General features: G+C 43.4%; 4 protein-coding genes across 5 annotated transcripts; 2 read left to right on the top strand and 2 right to left on the bottom strand.

Annotated features, from left to right (window-relative positions):
- Nucleotides 1-3: 3 nt before the first annotated feature.
- On the bottom strand, nucleotides 4-6,099 carry rab20 (RAB20, member RAS oncogene family). The gene is made up of 2 exons (XM_052082415.1): nucleotides 5,381-6,099; nucleotides 4-1,018 (listed from the first exon to the last, which is right to left on the bottom strand). The coding sequence occupies exons 1-2, from the start codon at nucleotides 5,568-5,570 to the stop codon at nucleotides 429-431; spliced, it is 780 nt and encodes a 259-aa protein (XP_051938375.1). The 5' UTR covers nucleotides 5,571-6,099; the 3' UTR covers nucleotides 4-428.
- A 1,185-nt stretch (nucleotides 6,100-7,284) lies between these two features.
- On the top strand, nucleotides 7,285-14,901 carry naxd (NAD(P)HX dehydratase). The gene is made up of 11 exons (XM_052082428.1): nucleotides 7,285-8,312; nucleotides 9,691-10,101; nucleotides 10,458-10,608; nucleotides 10,695-10,740; nucleotides 10,817-10,905; nucleotides 12,515-12,623; nucleotides 13,214-13,264; nucleotides 13,353-13,457; nucleotides 13,538-13,658; nucleotides 13,752-13,875; nucleotides 14,622-14,901. Exons 1-11 carry the CDS (start codon nucleotides 7,796-7,798, stop codon nucleotides 14,770-14,772), a joined length of 1,875 nt encoding a protein of 624 aa, XP_051938388.1. The 5' UTR covers nucleotides 7,285-7,795; the 3' UTR covers nucleotides 14,773-14,901.
- A 291-nt stretch (nucleotides 14,902-15,192) lies between these two features.
- Nucleotides 15,193-19,848, top strand: ing1 (inhibitor of growth family, member 1). Its single transcript, XM_052082414.1, has 4 exons — nucleotides 15,193-15,361; nucleotides 18,128-18,298; nucleotides 18,509-18,657; nucleotides 18,841-19,848. The coding sequence occupies exons 2-4, from the start codon at nucleotides 18,160-18,162 to the stop codon at nucleotides 19,477-19,479; spliced, it is 927 nt and encodes a 308-aa protein (XP_051938374.1). The 5' UTR covers nucleotides 15,193-15,361; nucleotides 18,128-18,159; the 3' UTR covers nucleotides 19,480-19,848.
- A 745-nt stretch (nucleotides 19,849-20,593) lies between these two features.
- Nucleotides 20,594-23,496, bottom strand: ube2al (ubiquitin conjugating enzyme E2 A, like). Of its 2 annotated transcripts, none has more exons than XM_052082426.1 (6): nucleotides 23,306-23,496; nucleotides 22,672-22,752; nucleotides 22,070-22,092; nucleotides 21,878-21,967; nucleotides 21,249-21,337; nucleotides 20,594-21,163 (listed from the first exon to the last, which is right to left on the bottom strand). In XM_052082426.1, exons 1-6 carry the CDS (start codon nucleotides 23,347-23,349, stop codon nucleotides 21,035-21,037), a joined length of 456 nt encoding a protein of 151 aa, XP_051938386.1. In that variant the 5' UTR covers nucleotides 23,350-23,496; the 3' UTR covers nucleotides 20,594-21,034. The 2 variants fall into 2 exon arrangements, with proteins under 2 accessions (XP_051938386.1, XP_051938385.1); XM_052082425.1 differs by having other exon boundaries at nucleotides 22,067-22,092; nucleotides 23,306-23,495.
- Nucleotides 23,497-24,282: the final 786 nt, after the last annotated feature.

The raw sequence follows: 24,282 nt of genomic DNA, 5'->3' as shown, positions 1-24,282 counted from the left end.
AGCTAAATAAAAATCTTTATTATCATGACATTTAAAAAATTCAACATGGCTGCGTGCCGTTCCATACAGAAAGTGAGAAGTCACATAGCATAAAATACATCGGCGTTAATGAATGGAACAAGAATTTTAGTCTGATCCGTGGAAACATTCAAATGAAAAGTGCTATTAAAGACAGTGTAATGTGCTACCTAATCAGATGAATTAGTGCAGTTCAGGTTCATGAAAATGATTTTGGGGGATTCTGAAGTGTATTTATTGTCCGCAGACATCCATTTTTAGTCAGAGCAAAGACTCCAAAATGTCGAAGAGATGCTGCTTCACAGTATGAAGAAGGCGACAAAGGCTCGTGATTTCTTTGTCAATTCACAGATTCGTTGGTGCCACCGCTTGTTTAAATCTCTTCCTGAGGGGTCTTGCTTGTTCGGTCTTTAGCAGCAGGTGGATCGGCCCCGCTTGCCGCCGCCCTTCCTGCACACTTCCAAGTCCACCGTGGCAGACCGCTGGTTCTCGTTCCTCTTCCTCAGCATGGAGGGCAGCACCAGGTCGAAGAGTGCCTCGAACAGAGCGTCCACGTTGTAACCGGTCTTGGCGCTGGTCTCGAAGCACATCTTCTCCGCGGGCAGGCTGGTCCTCTCGTCCGAGCCCTTGTAGCGAAGAATCCGCCCGTAGAACGCCAACGCGTCTTCGCGGGTCACTTGCTTCGGAAATGTGACGTCGGAGATGGACACGGGCGAGGCGGGCGGCGTGGGGCAAGCGGACAGCACGTCTGATCGGTGCTCCTCCGATTCCGTTTGAGTCGCGTCGGGCGTCTCCTGGGACAGATAGGCTTCGGTGTCCGTCAGGTCGGCCTTGTTGCCCACGACGGCGTAAATGCAGTCGTGGTTGGCGGTGTCCGTCAGCGACAGGAAGCGCTCCTCGAGCTCGGCCAGGCTCTGCCGGTTGGTGACGTCGTAAGTCAGGATGACGGCGGCGGCGCCACGACAGTACATGGAGCCCAAGCCATGGAACTGCTCACGCCCTGTGGAGGAAGATTCAAAGTTGGAGGCCATGAGGAAAAGAAAAAAAAAGTCACAGGATGTGCATACACTTCAAGCCTTATTTTGACCCACTTTTGAAGAGGAGCTGATTCAAATGGACTTTCATTCATTCATCTTCCGAACTGCTTATCCTCACGAAGGTCGCAGGGGTTCGCTGGAGCCTATCCCAGCTGTCTTCGGGAAGGGGGACACCCTGAACCGAATGCCAGCCAATCGCAGGGCACACACACACGAACAACCATCCACGCTCACTCACACCTCGGGACAATTTGGAGCGTTCAATCAGCCTTTTTGGAATGTGGGAGGAAAGTGGAGTACCCAGAGAAAACCCACGCAGGCCCGGGGAGAACATGCAAACTCCACACAGGGAGTTGGAATTGAACCCGGTATCTCTGCACTGTGAGGTCGACGTGCTAACCACTGGACCACTGGGCCAACCTTAAATGAACTTATTACTTAACAAATTTAGTTGAAACAAGTTCCAAGTTCTAAATCTGTTCCTTTTTTATGCACATGTAGTCCCTTTCACACTTTTCTTTGTGAACAGCAATGACAAGTGAGACTAAGCAGCATGGCCTAAAATTGTGCTTTGCTGATAGAAAAAGAAAGCGACAAAGACATTATTCTGAACACGTTTTGCTTTCGGTTCTTTTTCCCTTCTGGGAATTGCCGAAGTAGCTTTCACATTAACTTGCATGAAATTTTGGAAATAAAGAACTTTCTCTTTTGTGAAAACATGAACGCAAACACAATCCGTGACAAATTAACATTCACAAAGATGATTCGATGTCATAAAAGGAGTGGTCAAACGGCACGGCTCAACAGCTCCATTCGTCTGTTGTGGAAGAGTTACACAGCACCCCCCCTTTTGGTGTTTTCACAATGGTTTCGCATGTCGAGTTATTCTGTCCCCATTAGCGCTTCGTATGGCCTTCTTTGTGTATTTGGTGAACTACGATTGGAAGCACAACTAAACTGTGGCAGTTATAAACATGCACAGTTCTCAAGAGTTCGGCGTGGGAAAAAGTCGGCTGTTTTGAAACAAAAACAACCACGAGAAAACAGGATTCATACCACGGGTCAACAGAACATTTTAATCAGCGGCGGCTTTGTGAGTCATTCACTGTGTTTTTTATGCTGATTTTAAAAATGTTTGCACATCAGGTTTTTGAGATTTCCTTTTTTTGTTGTTTGTACACTTGAACCACATTATCTTACGCAATACGGAATATCCGATGTCATGTCATTTATAGCTATGATGTCATAAAATTTGTTTAAAAAATCCATCTGTTAAGGAACGTAACTCAAAATTCATAAATATGATTGGTATTATTTGTTTATTGTTATTACCATGAATACCGGATATGTAAGAGTAAAACGAGGGCAGACTCGGAATCAACGCAAAAGAAAAAAAATATATGGACCCAAATTTGATTAAAACATTTAGTAAACATTTGCTGACCAATGTCATCGGCACTTCTGTGATAATTTACCTCACACGATTTATAAATTATACCCAATCACCCCCGCCACCTTTCAACACCAGCCATTTTCTCCAAAGATTATTGATTATGATTCAGTGGACCGTCAGATCAGACAACAATGTAATGTGAGGAAACACCTGATCCGGGGATAATAATTACACTCTATCACTATGAAGTTCGGCAATACGGTACAGCTGTTAAAGACGCAAGAGTATTTCTCTTCATGCACGCTGCGAGGAACTGATAAAGACGCTGTTGTGCTGCTGGAAATAGCTGGCTGAGGCATAAGGTCTTCCTGTCATCACACCATCATGTGACTATTAAGAGGAACAGGGCAAGATCCTGAAAAACATGCATTTGAAAAAAAAAAAAGATGCCCAAAAAGAGCAGTGGGCAACTTGTTTTTTTTGGAAAACATAACACAAAAGGTGGGCGTCCCGGTAGTCCTGTGGTTAGCACGTGGGCTTCACAGTGCAGAGGTACCGGGTTCGATTCCAGCTCCGGCCTCCCTGTGTGGAGTTTGCATGTTCTCCCCGGGCCTGCGCGGGTTTTCTCCGGGTGCTCCGGTTTCCTCCCACATTCCAAAAATATGCATGGCAGGCTGATTGAACACTCTAAATTGTCCCTAGGTGTGAGTGTGAGCGTGGATGGTTGTTCGTCTATATTTGCCCTGCGATTGGCTGGCAACCGATTCAGGGTGTCCCCCGCCTACTGCCCGGTGATGGCTGGGATGGGCTCCAGCACCCCCCGCGACCCTAGTGAGGATCAAGCGGTACGGAAGATGAATGAATGAATGAACACAAAAGGTCTCTTGACCAGAACGGCACTGATCTTGCATTTTGTAAGTGACCCACTAAAGCGAGTGATTAAGTCTTGGGAGAGGTCATGGAAATGCAGACAGGAAGTGACTGGCCAAGGCCAACCATTCCTTATCCCACCTCACTGAAATAGTTGAGTAAGTCATGTGTATGCAGCGGTTCCTCGTAATGACTCACGTCACAGCGAGCACGTTCGGTCAACATCATGACGGTACATTATTATCTTTCAGATTAGCCCGGGACACAAGCGCTGTACAAATGCAAAAAAGTCAACTTGAATAATCAATTGTTAGCATGAGCGAAAGTGAACAATGCTGTTTCCGTTTCTGAATGCTGAGGAGGGATTTGTCACAGAGCTTTTCGAATTGAATCTCAATTCGATAGACAAGACTTGAGTGAACAGTTTATCACCCACAACATGTTCATGCAACCTCAGACTGTAGCTGGAGAAAGGCTCTACTTCTTTGTGGCCACCTTGAAAATTCCCCCAGAAATTTTGGACGACGAGGGGCACCAAAGGGACATCACAGCATATAATAGCAAGATAGGGGGAGGAAATTATCACTTAGTCATGACATGACATCATTATCGGGATAAAAAAAAATCTGTTCTTCCTGTTAGCTGGCCTTGGATTTTCTTCCGCATGGACTCCAATATTTCGCAACCGTTTGTAACAACAGCTATCGTTCAAATTGCTCAATTTTGGGCATTTTTCTTGAGGCAACGCTTGTGAAGGAGGTGCCTCCGGATGGTCATTGGATAATTACTGTGATACGCTACATGGAATTGAACGCCGGGACAATTTGGAATGCTAGGCCAGTATTTTGGGTGAGCTGATGTACTTCACACAAAAGTTCAAACTGCTCTCGGGCATGACGTTACACAAGTCAGTAAAGCAAGCAGTAAAGGACAAACTCTGAGCAAGGATTTGGGTTTTTTTGTTGACCGGTAAGAATTGTGCCAACAGTCCCCATGAGAGAGACGAGTCCCCATTTGCTTCTATCCAAACTGCTGATCACATGCCAGTGATTGCCTCAACTGTGGGGCTTCATGCATCACTGGGCAAGCGCTGAGAGAAGATACCATTTAAAACGCTTCATTTAAAATAAAAAAAAAATGCATTGCTCACTTGAACCTCTGAAAATATTTAGACAATCGCTGGTGTATTTTGGATTCTATAGGCATTGAACCTTTTTTATTTTGCCCATAGATGTTAATAGAGAAAAAGCTGAAAACAGCACTTAATCCCTTTAGCCCACCTTGACAGCACTTTACAGAGATACCGAGGCTCGTTCCTACCGACTGCCTTCTTTCTACCCACATTCTTGCTGCTGGAGGCTGTAAATTTCCCCAGTGTGGGACAAATAAAGGATATCTTAATGTTACAAAACTACAACCAATCGCCACTAAAATGTATGTACACATCTCCCGAAGCCCAATCAATGTCTGTAAATATCAAAACAGTCGCATCAATATTTTGGATTTTTGTGCATGTTCCATTTTAAAAAAGCTTAACGTCACAAATTGCGATGAATCTTTACCAAAATCTCCTCACGTACTCGCATCAATCTCTGAAATTATTAAAAGGAGCACACTAATATTTGGTTTTTTATGGACATTAATTAAGTCTTCCTGTCGGTGCACATGCGCTCGACCTTGATGTCGCTTAATGAGGAAAACGCTTGATGTCCATAAAATTCCATTTGATATTTTCAAAGAGTTGTGTGGTCGCATGTGATGTGAACATTAATTTTGGTGGGGACTGGGCGTCATTTCTAACGACGTATACCTTTTTCTGTTATGAATGTCTCTGGTAGGAAAAAGGCCAATAAAGTAAAAATACTGTGATGATTGTTTTGATTTTTTTTTAGAGGCAGAAGTGGCCGTAATTGAATTTTCGTGACGAGTGCAGCAGTTTTCTGACCTCACGTGAAGTTAAGCTTGCATACGCGTACATTTCACGTTTTGGACAGTCCCCAGCGCGTAAACACACGGGCATTAACACTCATAAAAAACAAATACATTTGAGAGGAGGTATTACCCGCGGTGTCCCATATGGAGACGTTGTAGGGCCCCCACTGTTTGAGGAAGAACGCCCCTCCGACGGTGCTGATGGTGTCTTTGAACTTTCTCTCCGTGTACCTGTGAAGGAGAGACGTCTTGCCCACGTTCATGTCCCCCAGAAGCACCACTTTTACGTCGGGCTTCCTCATCTTCGAAGACTCGGGCATGTTGCGTTCGCCGTCGCTTCGCCCCGCCGGAGTTACGCTGCGTTACGTAAAATAATCACAACGGGCGATCTAACTCGCAAAAATCAAGAGCGTGGGGTAAACAAACGCCATTTTTGACATGGCAAAGTCGAAAGTGGTGATTGTTATAGGCGTCTCATCCTAAAATCTATGCTCGCACTTTTAAGTGGTTCCAGCCACAAGTGAGGTGAAACAGGAAGTGAAATTGGGGAACTTGGTCTTCCATCATGCGTCGCAGGTTAAAACGTGGCCCCGCCCTCTCAAGGCGCTCTTCCATCTTTACGAGGATCCAGCAATAGTATCCAGGGGCGCTTTCAATTCTACGTCATGAAATGTTTACAGTAGCTCAAAGATATTAAAGGGTATAAGTCCAGTTAAATATAAATACTGGATATGTCCATATACATTTAAATAATTCCTCGTCTCACCCCGTCCGTCCTCCATTCAGCTCGGGTCCTCTACCAGAGGCCAGGAAGCTTGAGGGTTCTGCGCAGTATCCTTGCTGTTCCCAGCACTGCGCTTTTCTGGGCTGAAATGTCCGATGTTGTTCCCGGGATCTGTTGCAACCACTCATCTAGTTTGGGGGTCACTGCCCCGAGAGATCCGACCACCACAGGCACGACTGTCACCTTTACCTTCCAGGCTCTCTCCAGCTCCTCTCTTAGCCCTTGGTATTTCTCGAGTTTCTCGTGTTCCTTTTTTCTGATGTTTCCATCACTTGGGACCGCTACATCCACTACAACGGCTTCCTCTCCCTTTTATCTATGATCATGATGTCTGGTTGGTTCGCTATTACCACACACAAACATTTTGAAACTACACACAAAAGTGCTGCAGCACAATGATTTGGGAATTACTGTCCTATATTTAGCACCTGCTTTGACTTAATTTTCTACCATTAAACATGTCCCTCCGGATAGGCTCCTTCTTATACGTGACTCTAAAAAGTACTATAGAAAATGAATGGATGGAAAGATGGAAGGAAGGATGGATCCATAGACATGCCATAAAGTAAGTAAAATGGACATGAGTTAATACAATTCTCATCTACAGCACTTCAGCATAAAAATGTCATCTTTGGCATCGCTGATACACTTTTGTTGTCGTCACAAAAATAAAAGACAGAAAAATCCAAATACACTTTTGAAGGCGATCCCTAAATGCTCACTAAAATGAAGCCTCGCGAGTTTTACTGACATCGCTGATGATTACGTAGAGTCGTGATGACGTCTCCATATTGATATATCCATTATTCTCAAATATGTCCCACTATCAAGTCTAAATGAATACGTCAGGCAATCCAGATAAAAGAAGCAGTTACCGTTAGGACTTGAGCTTTATGTCCTGGAATCGTCGTACAGATATGAGTTTTCAGTGGTTTTAGGAATTTCCGAGTAGTCATTAAAGGCATCGTGAATTATTTCTTCCTGTATTCCTGTGGCTAAGTAAAGCCTCATGACCAGACGGAAATGTGCACAGTTGACAGCGTTGATACGCAATTGGAGTTTAGGTAAGAAGTGCATCCACCACAAAGGATCTTCCTTTCGGGGAAAAGTTTCGTTTCGGCGACGAGCATGTCAGTAAACAATGAATGACAACAACATGCCGCAGCCCGTTCAGACGCTCGCCTTCTTGTTTGTCACCATCACGGTGGCGATTCTCGCCACATTGTTCTGTTTGAACATGGAAGGTAAAGTGGGACCACGAGTTTAATATATTTTTATCTCCGTGTTATAGCGTTATTTTTATTATATCCACTGTCCGGTCGAGGTATTGACAGCTCATAGCCATGGTGTTTCGCTTGGAAATTGATTTGGTGGTCTTTAGGACCCGGTAGACATCACATAGGCTCGGGGTGGACGCGCAGTGTCTCCCTCAGAGGACCGATCAGAGGTCAGTTTCTCAAATTCACCAAAATGAGGCTAACGACATGGATTGGTTCAGAAAGCTGGTCCCTGTTCAGTTTTTGGCGAAACTTCCCAGCTTAGGCATTTTTGTGAACGACGTAAAGGGATAAACATGGCAAGGTTTAGCTAGAACACCGCGATTCGACGTGCAAATGCTCCCCCAGTTGCACAATACACACGCTTTCACCATTTTAAGACACTTGAACGGTCGGATAGCGACCCCGCCTGAGGTTTTTGGAGACGACGCGCAGGTAGAGAACCAGGCCAGCGACATCCATCCCAAGTACCAGAGGCTCGATTATGCTACTCAACACCCCAACGCGGGGCTTTCTGTGGTCGGACGCGGAGACCAGGACGTTGTTGAACATTTGGGGGGAGCAGGACGTCCAGGAGGCGCTGGACGGCAACTTCCGCAACAGCTTCGTCTACCGCGACGTGTCCCGGCGGCTGGCGGCGATGGGCTTTGAGCGCACGCCGGAGCAGTGCAGGGTGCGGATTAAAAGCCTCAAAAGACAATACTTGCTCGCCAAGGAGGGAAATCTGCGCAACAACAGGCAATATCACAAGATCGCCAAGTTCTACGACACCATGGAGAGGATCCTGAGTAACCGGCCCGCCCTTGACCCCCAAGAGTTCATAGATGGCGGGCCGGGAGGGGAGGAGGCCGTGGACGGCTTGGATGAGGATGCGGAGGATGCTCAAGACGTCTACTCCGAAAGTACTGGAGACTGTCCCTTCCCTGCTGAGACTGAAGTCAAGCTGGAGTACCCCAGTATTCCCATCCCCATTCCGGTTAAAGTCACAGTGGGTAATAACAGTAAGTGCACATCCATTCATTGTTATGTGTCAAAATTCATGCTTATTGTGGTGTTGGGTCAAAGATACTCTAGAGTTACATATTCATGGTAGTATGGGTCGAATACCATACATAGGACATGATGAGATGCAGAACAGATGAACTCGGTTGATCTGGTTTAACGCAATCCGTTCCGGATTGTTTTGGATTTAAAAACAAAATCATTGACAGAATTAATCTGTTGCAGAGTTGACATTGTAAAACCTTTATTAACTCTACAGGCTAGTGACTTGGATTAAACCAGCGATGCCCAAACAGTGTGCCCTGAGGGATCTCCAGGTGCCCCACAGGACATTATACAAATTCATGTAATTGGTCAGAAAGTATTTTAATTACTATTAGCTTCACCTTTCTATATCAGTGACATTTAATGACGAACAACAATTAAATGCTCTTCCGCAAGATGGCACAAGGTGCAAAATTCACCTCCACATGCACTTATTGTGACATTTTTGTTTGGTGGTATGCTGTGATTTTTTTAAAAAATCCAATATAAAATGTGTGCCTCATTGGATGAATTTGGCTCATTTGGGGATTAGATTATTTATCATTGATTATTTGCAATACTTAATTAATCACCCTTCCATTTGTTTTCCATAGCACCTGTCCTCATTAGGGTCACAGGTGAGCTGGAGCCTGTCTCAGCCGAAATTCGGCTAGAGGTAGGATAAATCAATCATTATTGTAGATTAGTGATAGACTACTGGAATGGAACCTGTCCTAAATGGAGGTCTCCTGCACTACAGAAATTCCTCCATAAATTATGTCAAGTGACACTACATCACAAAAATACTCCGTGTTGGATATAAATGCATCCAAACATCCAATTTCTGTTGCGGCTGGAGTTTATCTCAGCTGACTTTTGACAGAAGCTGGGTACAGCCTAGACTGGTTATCAACTAATAATAGGGCACAAATAGAAAAACAAACATTTACGCAGTTTAGGTTGCCCTAATTGGAACACTGTCTCACATCTGATATATGGTTGTGTCGTTATAATAACAGCAACAACAATATTATATAACGGTAATTTTTTTTTATGCCCCGATTACATTTTTTTTTGCACCCAAGTCTAAGTCATTTGTTTTTAAGTGTCTGCTGAAGAAGTCTCAGCCAAACGCCTCAAAGATGCATTATGAAGAAAAAAAAAGTGCGTCCACATTGTTCTTTATTTTTGTTGTTGCTTTTTTATTTGACGAAACCTGCTAGCCAGGCAACCCGAGGCTAGCGTTAAGAGCTGTGTGGTAGTGGATGATCACTCTTGACTAGCACCTTCGCCGTCAAAAATCTGGGGCTGCCACATGTATATTGGAATCAAATTGTCTTGTGGCCCCTTCAGGTACATCAGAGAGACCTCCCAACAACAGCCAACTGGCAGCAAATTGCTCCGCCTCCACACCCAAGCAGCAGCAGCGGCGGCGGCGGCGCGCTAATTTCCCCATGGAGAGGCTAATGGAGCAGTTCCTGAAGCAGAGCTCGCAGGCCGAAGACAACTTCTACCGCATGGAGGAGCGCCGCTTGCAAGCCGAGGACAACCGGCGGGAGGCGGAGCACTCCAGGGAGCTGCACATGCTCCAAATGCTCGGTCAGATGTTCTCCAACATCTCCTCCGCCAGGCCGGGCTCGGGAGTGGCGCCCCCACCTCATTTGAAAACCAGCGTGCCCACCCACGCCACTGTGTTCTCCCAAGCCTTGCTGTCGTGCACGCCCCGCCAGCCCTCGCCCCCAAGAGACGGTTTGGCCAAGCAAGGTCAGCTGTTGAAGCCAAACACTCGGCCATTTGGTATTAGCGTGGCTGTCACCTGTGCAGAGCACAGGTTGTGCCGGAGCTCTCGGTCACAATGATACTTTGCGATTTGTTTCTCAATGAGTCTTGAATCTGATGGTCAAGCAGGGTTTGTTTGTTGGTTTATTTGATGAAAAAGTACTTGTTTACAAGAGGAAGCTATTCAAATGTTTTTATTTTAGTTTGCAAAAATTACGAAGACAAAGTTCTCCATTCAGCTATTAAGATCTGACATTGCAATTTTTTAATTATTTTTTTATGATTTCAGATTGCATTTATTTTAATCCAAACAGTGTTTAAACCTTGTTTTATGACTGCAGTGTCTGAACGCCGCTACAGCCTGGCCCCAACGTCTGACGGGAGCATGGAGGAGCACATCCTGTCTCTCGTGAAGAAGATAGTCCCTCCGTTGTCCGGCCACAAGCACAAGGGACAAGACGGCCGAATCGGAATCATTGGTGGATGCCAAGAGTATGTCGCACACCAGCTTCCAATTTCATTCCCGTATCGATCACTTTTGATTTCACCCACTAATGCTTCCGTCTCCCCCCCTCAAGCTACACTGGAGCACCCTACTTTGCCGCCATCTCGGCACTGAAAGTGGTAAGATAAAATACCTCTCACTTTCTATTCTTTCTTTGAATGCAGTCTTGGCGCACCGTCTTTGTCTCGTCTGCAGGGTGCTGACTTGTCTCACGTGTTCTGCACCAAAGACGCTGCCGCTGTAATCAAATCCTACAGCCCGGAGCTCATAGTTCATCCTGTCCTGTGAGTAGACCATTTGTGTAAAATGATCATGAGAGCAGATGGCAGAAAAAAAACTCCTAGATTCCGTTTCCGCCTCACTTTGGTCACAGTTAAAAACTATGATGATCCAGTGTCATCTCTTTATCTAGGCAGTATTTGATCACTGATCACTATTTGTAAGAGTAACTACAGTTAGTCTTACAAAAATAAAATGTAGTTTCAGTTGTTTTTGAAAAGCCCTCTCATTATTTAATTTTGTTCACACAAATGTTTTTTTCAATTTTTGTTTTAGTTATTTTGTTAGTTTTTGTTAACTATGATAACTTTGTTTGTAACAGGGTCAAACTGCCTGAATAAACTGGTACAGGCAAATGTCAAGTAATATTTAAATCCAGCTTAAGGGCCGTTCACACGGCACACATTTGCTCCGGTGCTGCACAGAGATATTTTGTTGCGGGATATTTTGCACCGCAGCATATTGTGTGGAGCGTTCACACGTACAAAGCCGCTGAGCCGGCACAGTGTCGGGGCTGCCCCACTTGCGTTCACACGGCAGTTTCTGTAGCGGAGCAAAACGACAGAAAACAAACGAGCTGTCGTGTTGGTTATTTTTAAAACGTACTGTAGAGACACAACTCAAGCGACTACTGGACCAGCACGTCCTTCTCCTTCTCGGTCTCCGTGCCTTCTGCTCGAGAGTGACCGCCCAAGAAAACGTAAATGAATGATGACTTCAATGACACTCAGAAAAGCAAACACTAATGCGCCAAACAGAAAATCAAGAGAGGAAATCACAAAATAAATTCTATGGGGGGCGGGGGTTTGTGAACAAACAACAAAGGAACAAACAACTCCGAGACAGTCCAGTCTCCTACAAAAGGAAAGATGTTACTAGCCAAGTCTTGTGTCGTTATGAAACAAACATTACGGAAGTCCGACAGAGCACGAAAGCAACGCATTCTCGCCATACGTACTCTTCACAAGCATTTGCTCTGAAGCAATTTAACCCAGTTGCGTTCACACGTGCAAATTTAGACCGGTGATGCTTTGCAAACGAGCATTTGCCCCGGAGCAAATATTTGACCCACCCCCCTGAAGTGGGTCAAATTTGGTCCGGTATAAGCTCTTTTCCAGGGCTACGCCGGAGCTAATTTGCACGTGTGAACGCTCTACTGGGGCAGCCCCGGCGCAGCACCGGACCAAATCTTACCGTGTGAACAGCCCTTCAGTCTCACCAAGCCGAATTTTTCCATTTGAAAATGTGCCGTTCTGAAATTATACTGTTACCCTACGTGTGATGCTTATCGGATCGTCTTATTGGCGAGATGTAAACTTCTAGTAGTTATCATCACGTTTTCTCTCTGCCATTATTGGTACCTATATGCGGTGGTATTACCCCCCCACCCCCATATAAAAAAAGCCAAAGCAAAACACACTCATTGGTTGCATCTTCTAGATGCTCAACGAGATGAAGTCCTGCTTCATGTCATGCACCACAATTAATGACCTCTGGACATTAATTTTTTTAATCTTACCTTAAGGTATATTTTTGGCATATTCTGAGGTTTAGAGGTTTCACTTCATTATGTAACATTTGTACCAATTGTCTGTGTGTGCGTACCTTTGAAAGTGACAGCCCAAATGCGGTGGAGGAGATCGAAAAATGGCTCCCGAGACTGCACAGCCTTGTGGTGGGACCTGGTCTAGGGAGAGAGGACTTCCTATTAAAAACAGCCAAGGCACGTACAGTGTATTTGCATGCAATTAACTACAACATAGAATTAAGGGCATTAAGATAAAACAATTGATTTTTTTCCATGCTGGGGATTCTGTTACATAGATTGGATTTATTCGCAATGCAAAGTAACAACGATGATGGCATTGTATACAGTTTTAAAAAAACAAACATTAAAAGTGGATATCTTCAGACCAGAATCTGGTCTCTTCCTATTGTGGATAAAAACATTTATACCACATCTGCTGAAGCATAAACGGAAACGTGCATCTTAACTAGAGGCATAATTTCTACAAACATCTTGTGCAGAACTTGAAAAGTGTGTAAAAAGAGTCGTTCATCACTCAGGGTTCCACTGTACAAGTTTTCCCTTGGAAGTAGCGCACCTGGAGGCTCACACACTTTCCCCAGCCTTCTTTGGCACGCCTTCAAGCACTCCTGAAAAGATTCTTGCAGCGCCATCATCCGCTATTATCTGCTAATGGTGCATTTCAAATATGTTTCAAGATAAGATCTCTGACGATAAGCAGATTGTGCCTCAAATGGATCTTGAACCAGAATGTTTCCACAAGTAACGTAATTTCTCCCTTGAAGGAGGTGATAGAGAAGTCCAAAGCAAGAGATATTCCAATCGTCATCGATGCAGTGAGTATTTGTCCAGATCAACTTTGCCTTGTGTTTTATAAAGTAATCGCAACTCACTGCGGTGTTTTTCTCTGTTTGCCTTCAAAAGGATGGATTATGGCTGGTCACAAAGCAGCCATCTGTTATTCAGGGCTACCAAAAGGGCATCATCACACCCAATTTCATGGAGTTCACGCGGCTGTACGAGACGCTGGTGGGTCTCTTGGCAAATGACACATTCCAGTCTGTGCTCAAACGTTTTTTTTCCATCTCGTCTGCTTGTTGTCGTCTCAGCAACACAAGGCTGTGGACGGCGTGGATCACCGTAGTGGCGTCCTGCAGCTCAGCGAAACGATGGGAAACATCACAGTGCTGCTCAAAGGAGAGAAGGATCTAATTGCCGATGGTAGCACAGGTTTGTATTGAGCCGACTGCTGGATGAGTGTTTGTCAGTGACTGATAGTGTGACGCGTCACCTTTATTTGCTTCTTAATTTATTTATTTGCAGTGGTCACATGCAGTACAGAGGGCAGTGGGAGGCGATGTGGAGGACAGGGTGATCTTCTGTCTGGATCTGCTGGTGTACTGGCCCACTGGGCCCACACTGCCTCTCAAGCAGGACTGATCACAGGGTGGGTGCTCCATAAACCTGATGGGACATGTTGCTGGTAATATGCATTAAATATGGATGAGTCTCGAGTCAACTTGATATGGTGGGCAATCATACGCTCAGCCAAAACATTATTCTCTCTAATAAAAGAGCTTGTTAAAAATTATGCCCTTTTAATTTTAATAATGTAGTGTCGTGAGTGAGCTGTGTAGTACGTCCCAGCTCACACTGGGTGAGAGGCAAGGTACACTCGGATTGGTCACCAGAAAATTGAAGAGCACACATACAACTATTTACACTCATGGCAATTTAGAACCCTGATGAATTTTTTGGGGCAATGTGAGGCATGAGGAAGCCGCAGTCGGTGGAAGCGCGTGTGTGTGTGTGTTCTTGTACTCACTACATTGTGAGGACCGGCGTGAGTTTTTAACCAACGGAGTGAGGACATTTTGACGAAGTGAGGACATTTTGGCCGGTCCTCACGTGTGTGTGTGTGTGTGTGTGTGTGTGCGTGCGTGCACGTGAAGATCTAGTGTTATGATTTTGAGGGCGAGTCTCCTTCACGTTACAGTCTTGGGTATGTTTTCGTTCTGTAAGCAACCCTCAGTGAGGCCGAGAGGGTAAATCAAAACTATCTCATTGTACAAACTACAAATATATTGAAACCATATCATACATTACACCAATAGAGCAGTATTCACCTTTTTTTTTCATTTTTGAAGTAACTTGCAAAACGGTATTGCCAAGTCAATCATTGTTGTCTTGCAGTGTAAACCCATCGATGGTGGCAGCGATGGGGGCCTCTTCACTCACCAGACAGTGCAACAAACAAGCCTTCCAGCAACATGGCAGGTCTACCACCACCTCCGACATGATCCACGAAATCGGCCCAGTCTTCAAAAATCTATTTGAAAGATGAAAACCAACATTGTAGACCCCAAAAAAAGCCACTTGGTTGATTTTACAATCTGTGCTCCCAACTATTACTTTCAGTCCTTATCATGAACGGGTGGGGGTTAGTGAAAAATAAAGGTACTCAAAGGCTCAAGATTTGTGGACTATACATCTTTGTGTATGTAAACATGAGCATCCCTCAAACACGTTGTTCTTCCCAGATCACGTTTATAGAGAAAAATATGAACGTAGTTGCAAGTGATGTTTTTTTATGATATAAATAAAAATACGACTTTGTGTGAGTCAATTCATATGACAATTATTCAAGTACTGCACTGTAAAAAGAAAACAGATCACATTCGCCGTCAGGTGGCAGCATTGACTTAGTACGTAAACAAACAGATCAATTTAATCTGAGTGGATGGCGGCTTTTGACGCTACGCACATGCGCAAATCCGCCCTCCGCCACGAGCTAATGGTTAGCATTAGTTGCTTCGGTTGCCGACTCACTCACTGCACGACTGATGTCGGCAACGTTCATCAAGGTTTTTTTTTTATTTGACGCTAAAAGCGGAGAACTGACTGCAAAAGTACCAATATATGTACACGCACAGGTAGGCATGCCTGTAATTTGCGGGATCGAAATAGAACGGTTATGTTTGTTTTGCAGTGATAGAGCGTCACGCTAGCTACGGAGAAACGAGAAAAAAAAAACAGGAACTCTCAAGTTTATAAGATTCAAAGTGTGAAAGTTTGATCATATATCCGTAGGACTGACGATCGTTGCGTTTAGCGTCCCAAATCATTGTCTTTTTTTTCTTGTTCCGTTCAACGTTTGACTGACTTTTTAAAGACAGTGCATACGAAACTTGGGTAAGCAAACGCTACAAGTTAAACATGGTTAAATGTACACTATCCGGAGTTGGAAGACTTCAAGGGACAATGTTGACTCGTCAAATTAACATATTAACATTTGACGGTGTTGATGTTAAGTCAGCATGCCGAAGGGGCGAGCTGCATACCCCAATTACAACACAACCTGACTACTCGACGCTGTAACACACACTCTCTACTTTCAGCATGATATTTTAACTTGCGTCAGGTCTGTAATTAAAACTAAATGTTGCTTTTATTCTTTGTGAACGTAAACCGAACTCGTAAAATCGCCGGGGAAACGGGCTAACCTTGCTACCCGCATCACGCTAGCCTCGCTTTCTTGTCGTTGGTTCGAGGGGGAAATACTTTGAGGGTGCATACACGTACATACAAAGTACCACCTACGACACAATTGTTGTCATTACAACCGTCTTGAGTCAGAATTGTGTTGAAAGCGACGTTATTTGACATGTTGCCATCACCTACTGTAACTATGGCGTACATTCAATGAACGAGTCACTTGGCCCCGCCTCCAATGGTGTTTAATATAATCCAGGTCGCCTTCGGAAAAATGCAATTACATTTTATTTATACAATTCCAAATCACCGCTTTTCCAGTTGTATTTACAACACTGTAATAATGTCGGCAATAAAAATGCTTTGGTGACTTGCAGTACGACTGCGGAATTAACTCATTCACTACCATCCGTTTTCAAAGCAGAGTTCCCCGTGTTACCAGCAGTTTTAAAGCAATTTGTTTGAACTGATCTTTGAAAAATACACAGAACTAGTTAGAAAGAATAGGTTGTTTTTCCAAAATTGGTACGCAGCAGATTGTTCATCAGTTGCAGTGGAAATCAGTGGCGGGCCGTGCATTTCGACCTTCGGCCTTCAGTGACGTCACCTACATTAACACAATATAGGCTCGGCAGGCAGCACTTAATTTCAGGAGCATTTAAAACCATCAAGTATGCATTCACAATTAAGAGCAGGAAACCAAATTTACAGATATTTTCAAAAATAAAAAGATTTAAAAAATACTAAATAAAATGCCACCCAAATTACGCTGTGTGATCATAAACAAGTCTGTCCAATACATTGCGCAATGTCGCAGTTTCATATAAGACACCAACCACACAATAAACTATTCTTTGAAAATAAAATTAACAGATCATTTGCATTTTGAGAATAGGCTATACAACAGCAAATAATTGAAAATGTTGAGCAGCTGAGATTGAACGAATTTTAGTGCATGAAGCTGACTACAATGCGCCATTATAAATGGCAGGTGAGCTGATTTATTTGATACATTTTTGTATCTGTCATTTTATTTCATAAGATTTTACTAATGAAATAAAATAACGAAGAAATGTAAGATAAAATTCATTTACTCACCAATGTAGTGCCTGTTCACTGAGCTGCAGATCTACGCGAGTGTCCCCAAACATTTTTAAACGCACCATAGCTTGTAAGTGCCCAGCCCTGCTCTGATGTTTCCTTGCTGCCTTGGTAAAACAACTGAAATTGGTAAATCCAGTGGAAGGTCCGTCTTGAAAATTGTGTGGAAAGTAGTCCTGCAACCAGATCAACGTCTTCTCCTTCGGCCATTTTGGGTCAAAATGCAGCAACAGGTTCCAATCACCGAACGCGCACGTCCAGTGTCGACGTAAGGCAGGTGTGTCCAAAGTCTGTCCTCAATGACCGCTGTCCTGCCTGTTTTCTAGCTCTCCCAGGAGCAACACACCTGATTCAAATAATCAGGAATGTTCTAATGCTGCTTCAGAGCTGGCTGATGAGCTGATCATGTGAATCAGGTGTGTTGCAGCCGAGAGAGATAGAAAACAGGCAGGACGGCGGCCCTCCAGGCCCGGAGCTGGACATGGCTGACGTAAGGCCTTCTAGCTGGCCCTGGTACGCAGACTCGTGATCTGATTGGCTATTGCAAGCTGACTGAGCCTGTTCATTTACAGCGCACAGGGGCCTGCTCTGTTTAATCTGAAGGCAAGTTTAGTTTACCAGGCAACACAAGCTATCTGAAATATGATTGGTTAAAAACTCTACCATAATAAATCAGTCATTTATCGAGTTCCACTCGACTAAGTGGAAATAATATGACGTAAAGAATAGAGGATAATTTTATTGACATATTTATGAAAACAAAATAACAAATTACATTTGTTATTCTCAGAGAAGTAAATGTATTACATTTACTTTCTCAGAAAAGTAAATTGATTAAATGTACTTTTTTGAGAATGTTTAAGCCAGCAGAGAAGGCCTTGCTGGCCCTGATGGAACGCCACTGGTGGAAATGTATCCAAATTCAGTCCATCTTCACAGAAGTGAAATGAGAAAATGTCCTGTTAATCATCTGAAAACATGACAGGAATGCCATAGTTAAGGCAGGAACAAACAAGATTGCAATATGATGATTATTCATAATGCTAACTACATAAGGGAGGCTGTTTGTACACAAATTACAGTATTCTCGCCACGTTTTCTTCCAGGTGGAGGTCTGTGTGATAAGAGTGGAGGCACAATGCTGAACGCCACAAACGGCGACCCCGGCCATGTTGTTGTAAATTATGTGGAAGAGTACTTGGACTTGGTGGAATCACTGCCCTTTGATTTGCAGAGAAGTGTGTCCGTCTTGAAGGAAATTGATGCCAGATATCAAGGTAAAAATGCACTTTGTTCACCAATTCAAATCATCTTTTTTGGGTCCTACATATACAGTATACCTGTACATTAACCCACTCTTAACACATTAAATTTAACACAGTACAGAGAGATTTAGAATCTATCGAGATATTTAAAAACCTCTGCCACGGACAATCAGCCACTATATAGACTTGTATTCAAGAATGATGTCATCCACTTTTTATTAGATGTTCTGAAGGAACTCGAGGATGCCTACGAACGGTATCGCAAAGAATCGGACACTCCCCAAAGACGCAAACTGCAGTTGTCTATCCAGAGGGCGCTGATCCGGATTCAGGAGCTCGGAGATGAGAAGATTCAGATTGCTGGACAAATGGTTAGTATGTTACAATAAATGGACCACCAATTCGAGCCTGGTGATTGATCGGATTATTAGGAAATGACATTTTCATTTAAATACGAGACATATGGCCCAGCCTTACATGCAATGAACATGTTCTAAGAGTATCTGAACTCGAAATCTCTTTTTGGGATGAGGAGTAAATATACATTGTTCCAGGTGGAGTTGGTGGAGAATCGAACCCGGCAGTTAGACTGGCATTCCCAACTCCTTCACTCCTCCCAAGAAGCTCCAGAGAGCCAGATTGCCACGCCAACATCCTTGGCAACCGCGGCGGCGTCCATGATCACATCATCCTCGTCTTCGTCCTCCGCCACCCCGAGCAAAACGGGCCACCACGACAAGAAACGCGAAGAGGTCACGCCGAGCTCAGCAGGGGGAGACAAGGCTAGCGGCAAACGCTCCAGGAGGCAGAAAAATGGCGAGAGCAGGGAGAGCTACGGCGGCCTGGAGACCGGAGAGGACATTGGCGCCGGAGCGTCCCGTGAGAAGAGAGCAAAAACGTCATCCAAGAAGAAAAAGAGGTCCAAGGGGAAGTCGGAGCGGGAGGTGTCACCACCGGACCTGCCCATCGACCCTGACGAGCCCACGTACTGCCTGTGCGAGCAGGTGTCCTACGGCGAGATGATCGGCTGCGACAATGACGAGTGTCCCATTGAGTGGTTCCACTTCTCCTGCGTCGGTCTCCATCACAAGCCCAAGGGCAAGTGGTACTGTCCCAAGTGTCGTGGCGAGAACGAGAAGACCATGGACAAAGCCTTGGAAAGAGCTAAGAAGGAGCGGGCATACAACAGGTAGCTTGACCACAGCGGTGCAAGAACACTTCGACATTTGAAGTATTGTTATTACGACTAGGATTTGTCCATTGTTACTGAATAGTTTTGTAAATAGTTATTTTTCTAAGACTGCCCTCACACTTGTCAGGGCATTGTTCTGAAGCAGGGGTGGGGGACTGAGCATTTGTGGAGTCACAGTTTTAACGGTTCTTTAGAGGTGTTATTTGTTTCGATAGTGACAAGGTGGATCCAATGCTCACAGGTTCCTCACCCTTGTACAATGGGCATGTTCATAAGCAGATATCCTGCACTTGTCCATCTTGTTACCACATGCATGCTGCATCTCCCATTCAACTGTGTCCAGTTAACAAATAAACCACCGTTGGATCAACTTAACTGTTTTGTATTCAATCAGCTTTTTAGTGGTATTAAGTATCCAATGGCCCTTCTGTCCCCGTCTGGCACACAGTTTCATGACACTGGTCAACCTCCATTTTGTTCCAATTAAAAAAAAAGTATCGTGCTATACTTTGTCCTCCCCTTTGCAGTTTGCTGTCACGCAAGTATAAAATATACTTCAGACGAATTTCATGTGTAAACTGTTCAGCCAATAATTTATGTTGAGAGGGAAGAAGTTTAATTTGTGCTGTATGTTACACATACGTACAGCACATTTGACAAAGTTGTATTCAATTCAATAAAAATACAAACACAGTTCCTTTGACAAGTGACAAGCTTGTGACATGCAGCTGACAATTTAGCGGCGAGCGTGAGAAACGAGCGCAGCAGTCTACATTGTCACTTAGTGCCCCTATCAAACAGAATTAAGATTCAAATGCATCACGCCAGTCACATGCCACCCACAGAGGTCAGTTGCCTGTAAAAAGCTGGTCAATACTCTCTGGATGTGGTGCCAAGAAGTGTAACATGATGCCTGTTAATTGTGGTCATGTTGACACATTGCATAACGCAGTCAAGTATTGGTAAAGTAAATGTAACAGTCTAAATTTAGACACTCGAATTACACCAGAAGGTCACTGTGAATCTGTTGTAGGTGAAACAATGCAAGTGCAGCTCATTTACCTACATCTTTTTTTTTCTCATGTGAGGGGAAAAAAAACAAGGGAGACAACCAGTGCAAAATCTGTACATATATTCAGATGCAGGTTTCGTATATATACATTATCGAAAAGGGAGGTCAGGTTTGCTCATTGTGTCATGCATGTTACAAACGGTTCACAACACAACGGAGAGATGGCAAAACACTATTGGGAGTCCACGACGGCAAACTTCGCGGTGAAAAAGGACGTGATCGGCAAAGCACCCGGGACATTAAACGTGATCAAAGTATGCTGGTGGCCCACAAACAAGGCAAGGATTCGCCACAAATGCTGCTGGGATAATGGGAGACTTGAGTAGATAGAGAAAACAAATCCCTCTTGGTAGGCAACAAAAAATACAATCCTATGACGGCACATACATCAAAGGTAAAGGGCTTAAAACGTTTTTTTAAAAAAAGTGAGAGGAGATTATGAGGGTTCTCCATGCAAGCGTTTGGGCACATACCCTCAGCCAGGTCAACTGTTTTGCCAGCTTTGCTCTACAATTGCTGAAACTTTCTTCTCATATTCGCGCTTATTCTCCTGGTACAGCTGAGCAGCTAGGCTGTTGGCCGGACTGTTGGGGTTTGGCTCATTCAGCAAAGACTGCAGGGACAAGCAACATGGACAGACGTTTGTTTTGTTCACTTGAAAATGTGTCAACGTGAAAATATCACATCTTATTATTTACCTGGATGGACGTAAGAATAGAAGAGACGTCGTAAGTGGGGCTCCATCGATTTTGGAGGATGTCCAAACATATACTACCATCTGCATAGACTGTAGGGGGGGTTGGAGGACGATTGAAATATAAATATTATTTTACAAGAGGAAAACTAACATTAAAAGCAAACCCTTGTATTGCTACAGAAGAGTAACATTTTTATAGAGGGGAAAAAAACATTGTAAAATGAGAGTCAAGTCGTAAAAAAGAAAAATTAAAAGTTTTGAAATTAAGTAGTCAAGGGAAAACGTCAATGTTACAAAAATAAAATGCCATATTTCTCGTAAAACATTCTACAAGTAAAACGTTATGTTTGGAGAAAAACTTTGTGGCAACAAGGCCATATTTAAAAAGGAGAAAATGGCTTTTAAAAATTGCTTTTCTTCCTTTAACAAGACCGCATTTTCTCTGATTCAGTACTAAAACTGAAGTATGATTAAAACTGTGAAATTGTGATTTTATTCTTGTAATATTTCAATTTTCGGAAAACGTCGCCTTCATTATTGCTATTCTTTTGTTTTCTTTGTTTGCATGGTCTTAACACTTTATCCAAACAGTCCATCACAGTCAGGCACTGAGCAGAGCAATGTTCTTACCATTAGGATGAAACATCTTTGACACAAAGCGCACTGTTGGGGGTTTATTGGGATATTCTTCTGTGAACTCGACAATGAGTTTAAATGTACCTATGAGCAAATAAAAGACAACGATTCATCGTCATGTCATAATCAGTTCTGACTAAACTCTCAGGCATCAGTCATTGCCCATGAAATCAAAACACTTACCACCTTCAAATGGAGTTGCGTCAGGGCTGAAAAGCAAGACATTTGTGGATCAACAATTTCATTATTTTAAGTTTCAAAGACAAAACATAGGCCAATGGTGCCTTAACTTACAAGTTCCACACCTTTTAAGAGCTTTTGAAGTACCGAGTCGTCACTTGGTAGATTTTTTATTTTTTTTGCTTCATGTTGAGCCAAATTTTCAGTGAGGAGCGAGCCAAACAAATGCCATCACTCAAGTGAAATGGAAATAAAAACAAGTCAGGGAACGGTGACGCCTTTTCAATAAATTGATGGGTTACATCAATTTGTCAGTGTATTCAGTTTCATACATGAATTCGGGCGAGGCCACATATCAACCAATTCATCCTCTAATATGTAGCCACTAACAATATCGCTGGAGTAGCGCACACAGAGTTTTTTGTTTTACCTTGCGAGGCAAGACAAAAAAAAATGGCCAAGCGATGTGTTATGACTTAAAAACTTGCAAGTCAGTTCCCCTCGTTAGTCGAGGTACCTGACTTAGGTAAATTGAGTTTCAACCTTGTTAAGGAACAAATTAAATTCCTAAGTCAAGGCACGACTGTGTTCAGGTCATTATGGCTTACCCAAAAATGACAGCATTCCACAACATTATGTTGTTTTCACATGGGGCTCCATTGACAAAATCTGGGGGGTCCTCTTGTAACCTGAACAACCAAATAACAAACTTTTAAAAATCAGTATTTTGGAAGTTATCAGTACAAATTAAAATACTTGCTAATTCGCTGAATAGTGGATTGTGAGTGGTAAATGTCATTAATTTGAACGACGACGCGATGCTTCAGTTAAGACCGCAAATGAAAAGTAAAGTTAAAATGATCCACATTCCACGTACAAAGTGTTCTCTGACAACTTCCGCCATTGTTTAGTTGACAAATGTTAAGAGTTCACAACGAAAGAACACGCAAACAACAACATGGGCTAAATAACAGACTTATCAAATATTTGCAGTCTTGCTTACCACTGGCTAAATGTTAGTCCTTGGGAAACGGCTATGGTTGTTGTTTTCTGAATTAATTCTACGACTTGTTTCTAGTGTACATGAAGATTAAATTTAATATACTTTTCACATTCACACTGTCTTTTAATGATACGAATTTAATTATCAGTACTCCGGGTTTCGAGTGGACTTTGCTCTTCATTTTAGGCGCTTTTGACAGCTCATTATGGGATACATACAAAAAGGAACAAACAACTCACCGTTTAAAATCTCTCATAAGTCTTCTTCTCGCTGGTGTGGACATGGTCTAACGGTATTAGCGACCTCGTTAAGTCGTATTATCATTGGTGTTTTGGTGAGAACGTTTGTGATAAATGCCACTAACGTTCAGCTGATAGCATCCTGACTGGCGGCTTGCCTGGAAGTTCCAGTTCCTGTCGATCTTTGATAACCCGGTCTGGTTAGCCCAGCCCCTTTTAATGAAAGATACCATGTGTGAAAGAGGGGGGGCTAACATATTAAATGACACATAAACACCATAAATATCTTGCCCTAGATACACATAACTATAGCGACCTTATTGTTGTTAAATATATATTAGTCGGTTTCCAGAACCCCAACCTTAAATTACAAACTAGCAGTTTTCTTTGATGACAAGAATCTTCACCCCCGTTTCGTTTAGTGTGAGCGTGCCACGGGGCGGGGCCACAAATGACGTGTTATTTGTGCCGTACTGTGATGGTGAAGGTGGGTTCTGCTCCTGACAGATGACTGAGCTCCGAGCACCCACATCGAGGGAGGCCAAACACGTTAGTCCGGGGTTTGCCAGTCCCATTAGCACTAATAAAAGATATACTTCGCCAGGCTTTCATGAACCGAGCGGCTTACAAAATAACCTAACAACTTTTAAATAAGACGACCTTCCACTGGAGGTGTAAAACAGAATGCAGTAGTATAACCTCTATAACTGCCCCAAATTATTATTCGTTTCAATTATATTAGAATGCAATGAAAATAAAATATAGTTGATCTAATGTACAAAAACACTAAAGTGTGTTCGGGCCACAGTGGAGAATATTTAAAAAATAATAATTTACAAAGCTAAAATTAACACTAGCAGAAAGAGACATTTAACTTCAGCGAGATTTTTTTTTTAATCGAAATGTGAGGAAACTCAGAAATTAGAACTTTGGGGAGAGAAAAGTACCGGTAATATTGAGAGAACAAATGCATTTTT

Source organism: Hippocampus zosterae, chromosome 12 (assembly GCF_025434085.1).
Source record: "Hippocampus zosterae strain Florida chromosome 12, ASM2543408v3, whole genome shotgun sequence".
Taxonomy (NCBI): domain Eukaryota; kingdom Metazoa; phylum Chordata; class Actinopteri; order Syngnathiformes; family Syngnathidae; genus Hippocampus; species Hippocampus zosterae.
This window is presented reverse-complemented; position numbering and strand designations above follow the sequence as displayed.

Excerpts from the sequence above, each read along its gene's own strand:
- ing1 (XM_052082414.1), top strand. The coding sequence starts at position 18,160 with ATGCTGAACGCCACAAACGGCGACCCCGGCCATGTTGTTGTAAATTAT. Across the intron at positions 18,299-18,508 it reads AATTGATGCCAGATATCAAG|ATGTTCTGAAGGAACTCGAG; the intron begins GTAAAAATGCAC and ends ACTTTTTATTAG. Across the intron at positions 18,658-18,840 it reads TTCAGATTGCTGGACAAATG|GTGGAGTTGGTGGAGAATCG; the intron begins GTTAGTATGTTA and ends ACATTGTTCCAG.
- naxd (XM_052082428.1), top strand. The coding sequence starts at position 7,796 with ATGCTACTCAACACCCCAACGCGGGGCTTTCTGTGGTCGGACGCGGAG. Across the intron at positions 8,313-9,690 it reads AGTCACAGTGGGTAATAACA|GTACATCAGAGAGACCTCCC; the intron begins GTAAGTGCACAT and ends TGGCCCCTTCAG. Across the intron at positions 10,609-10,694 it reads ATCATTGGTGGATGCCAAGA|CTACACTGGAGCACCCTACT; the intron begins GTATGTCGCACA and ends CCCCCCCTCAAG.
- rab20 (XM_052082415.1), bottom strand. The coding sequence starts at position 5,570 with ATGCCCGAGTCTTCGAAGATGAGGAAGCCCGACGTAAAAGTGGTGCTT. Across the intron at positions 1,019-5,380 it reads CTCCATATGGGACACCGCGG|GGCGTGAGCAGTTCCATGGC; the intron begins GTAATACCTCCT and ends CTTCCTCCACAG.
- ube2al (XM_052082425.1), bottom strand. The coding sequence starts at position 23,349 with ATGTCCACACCAGCGAGAAGAAGACTTATGAGAGATTTTAAACG. Across the intron at positions 22,753-23,305 it reads CTTATGAGAGATTTTAAACG|GTTACAAGAGGACCCCCCAG; the intron begins GTGAGTTGTTTG and ends TTGGTTGTTCAG. Across the intron at positions 21,968-22,066 it reads CGCAACTCCATTTGAAGGTG|GTACATTTAAACTCATTGTC; the intron begins GTAAGTGTTTTG and ends ATTTGCTCATAG.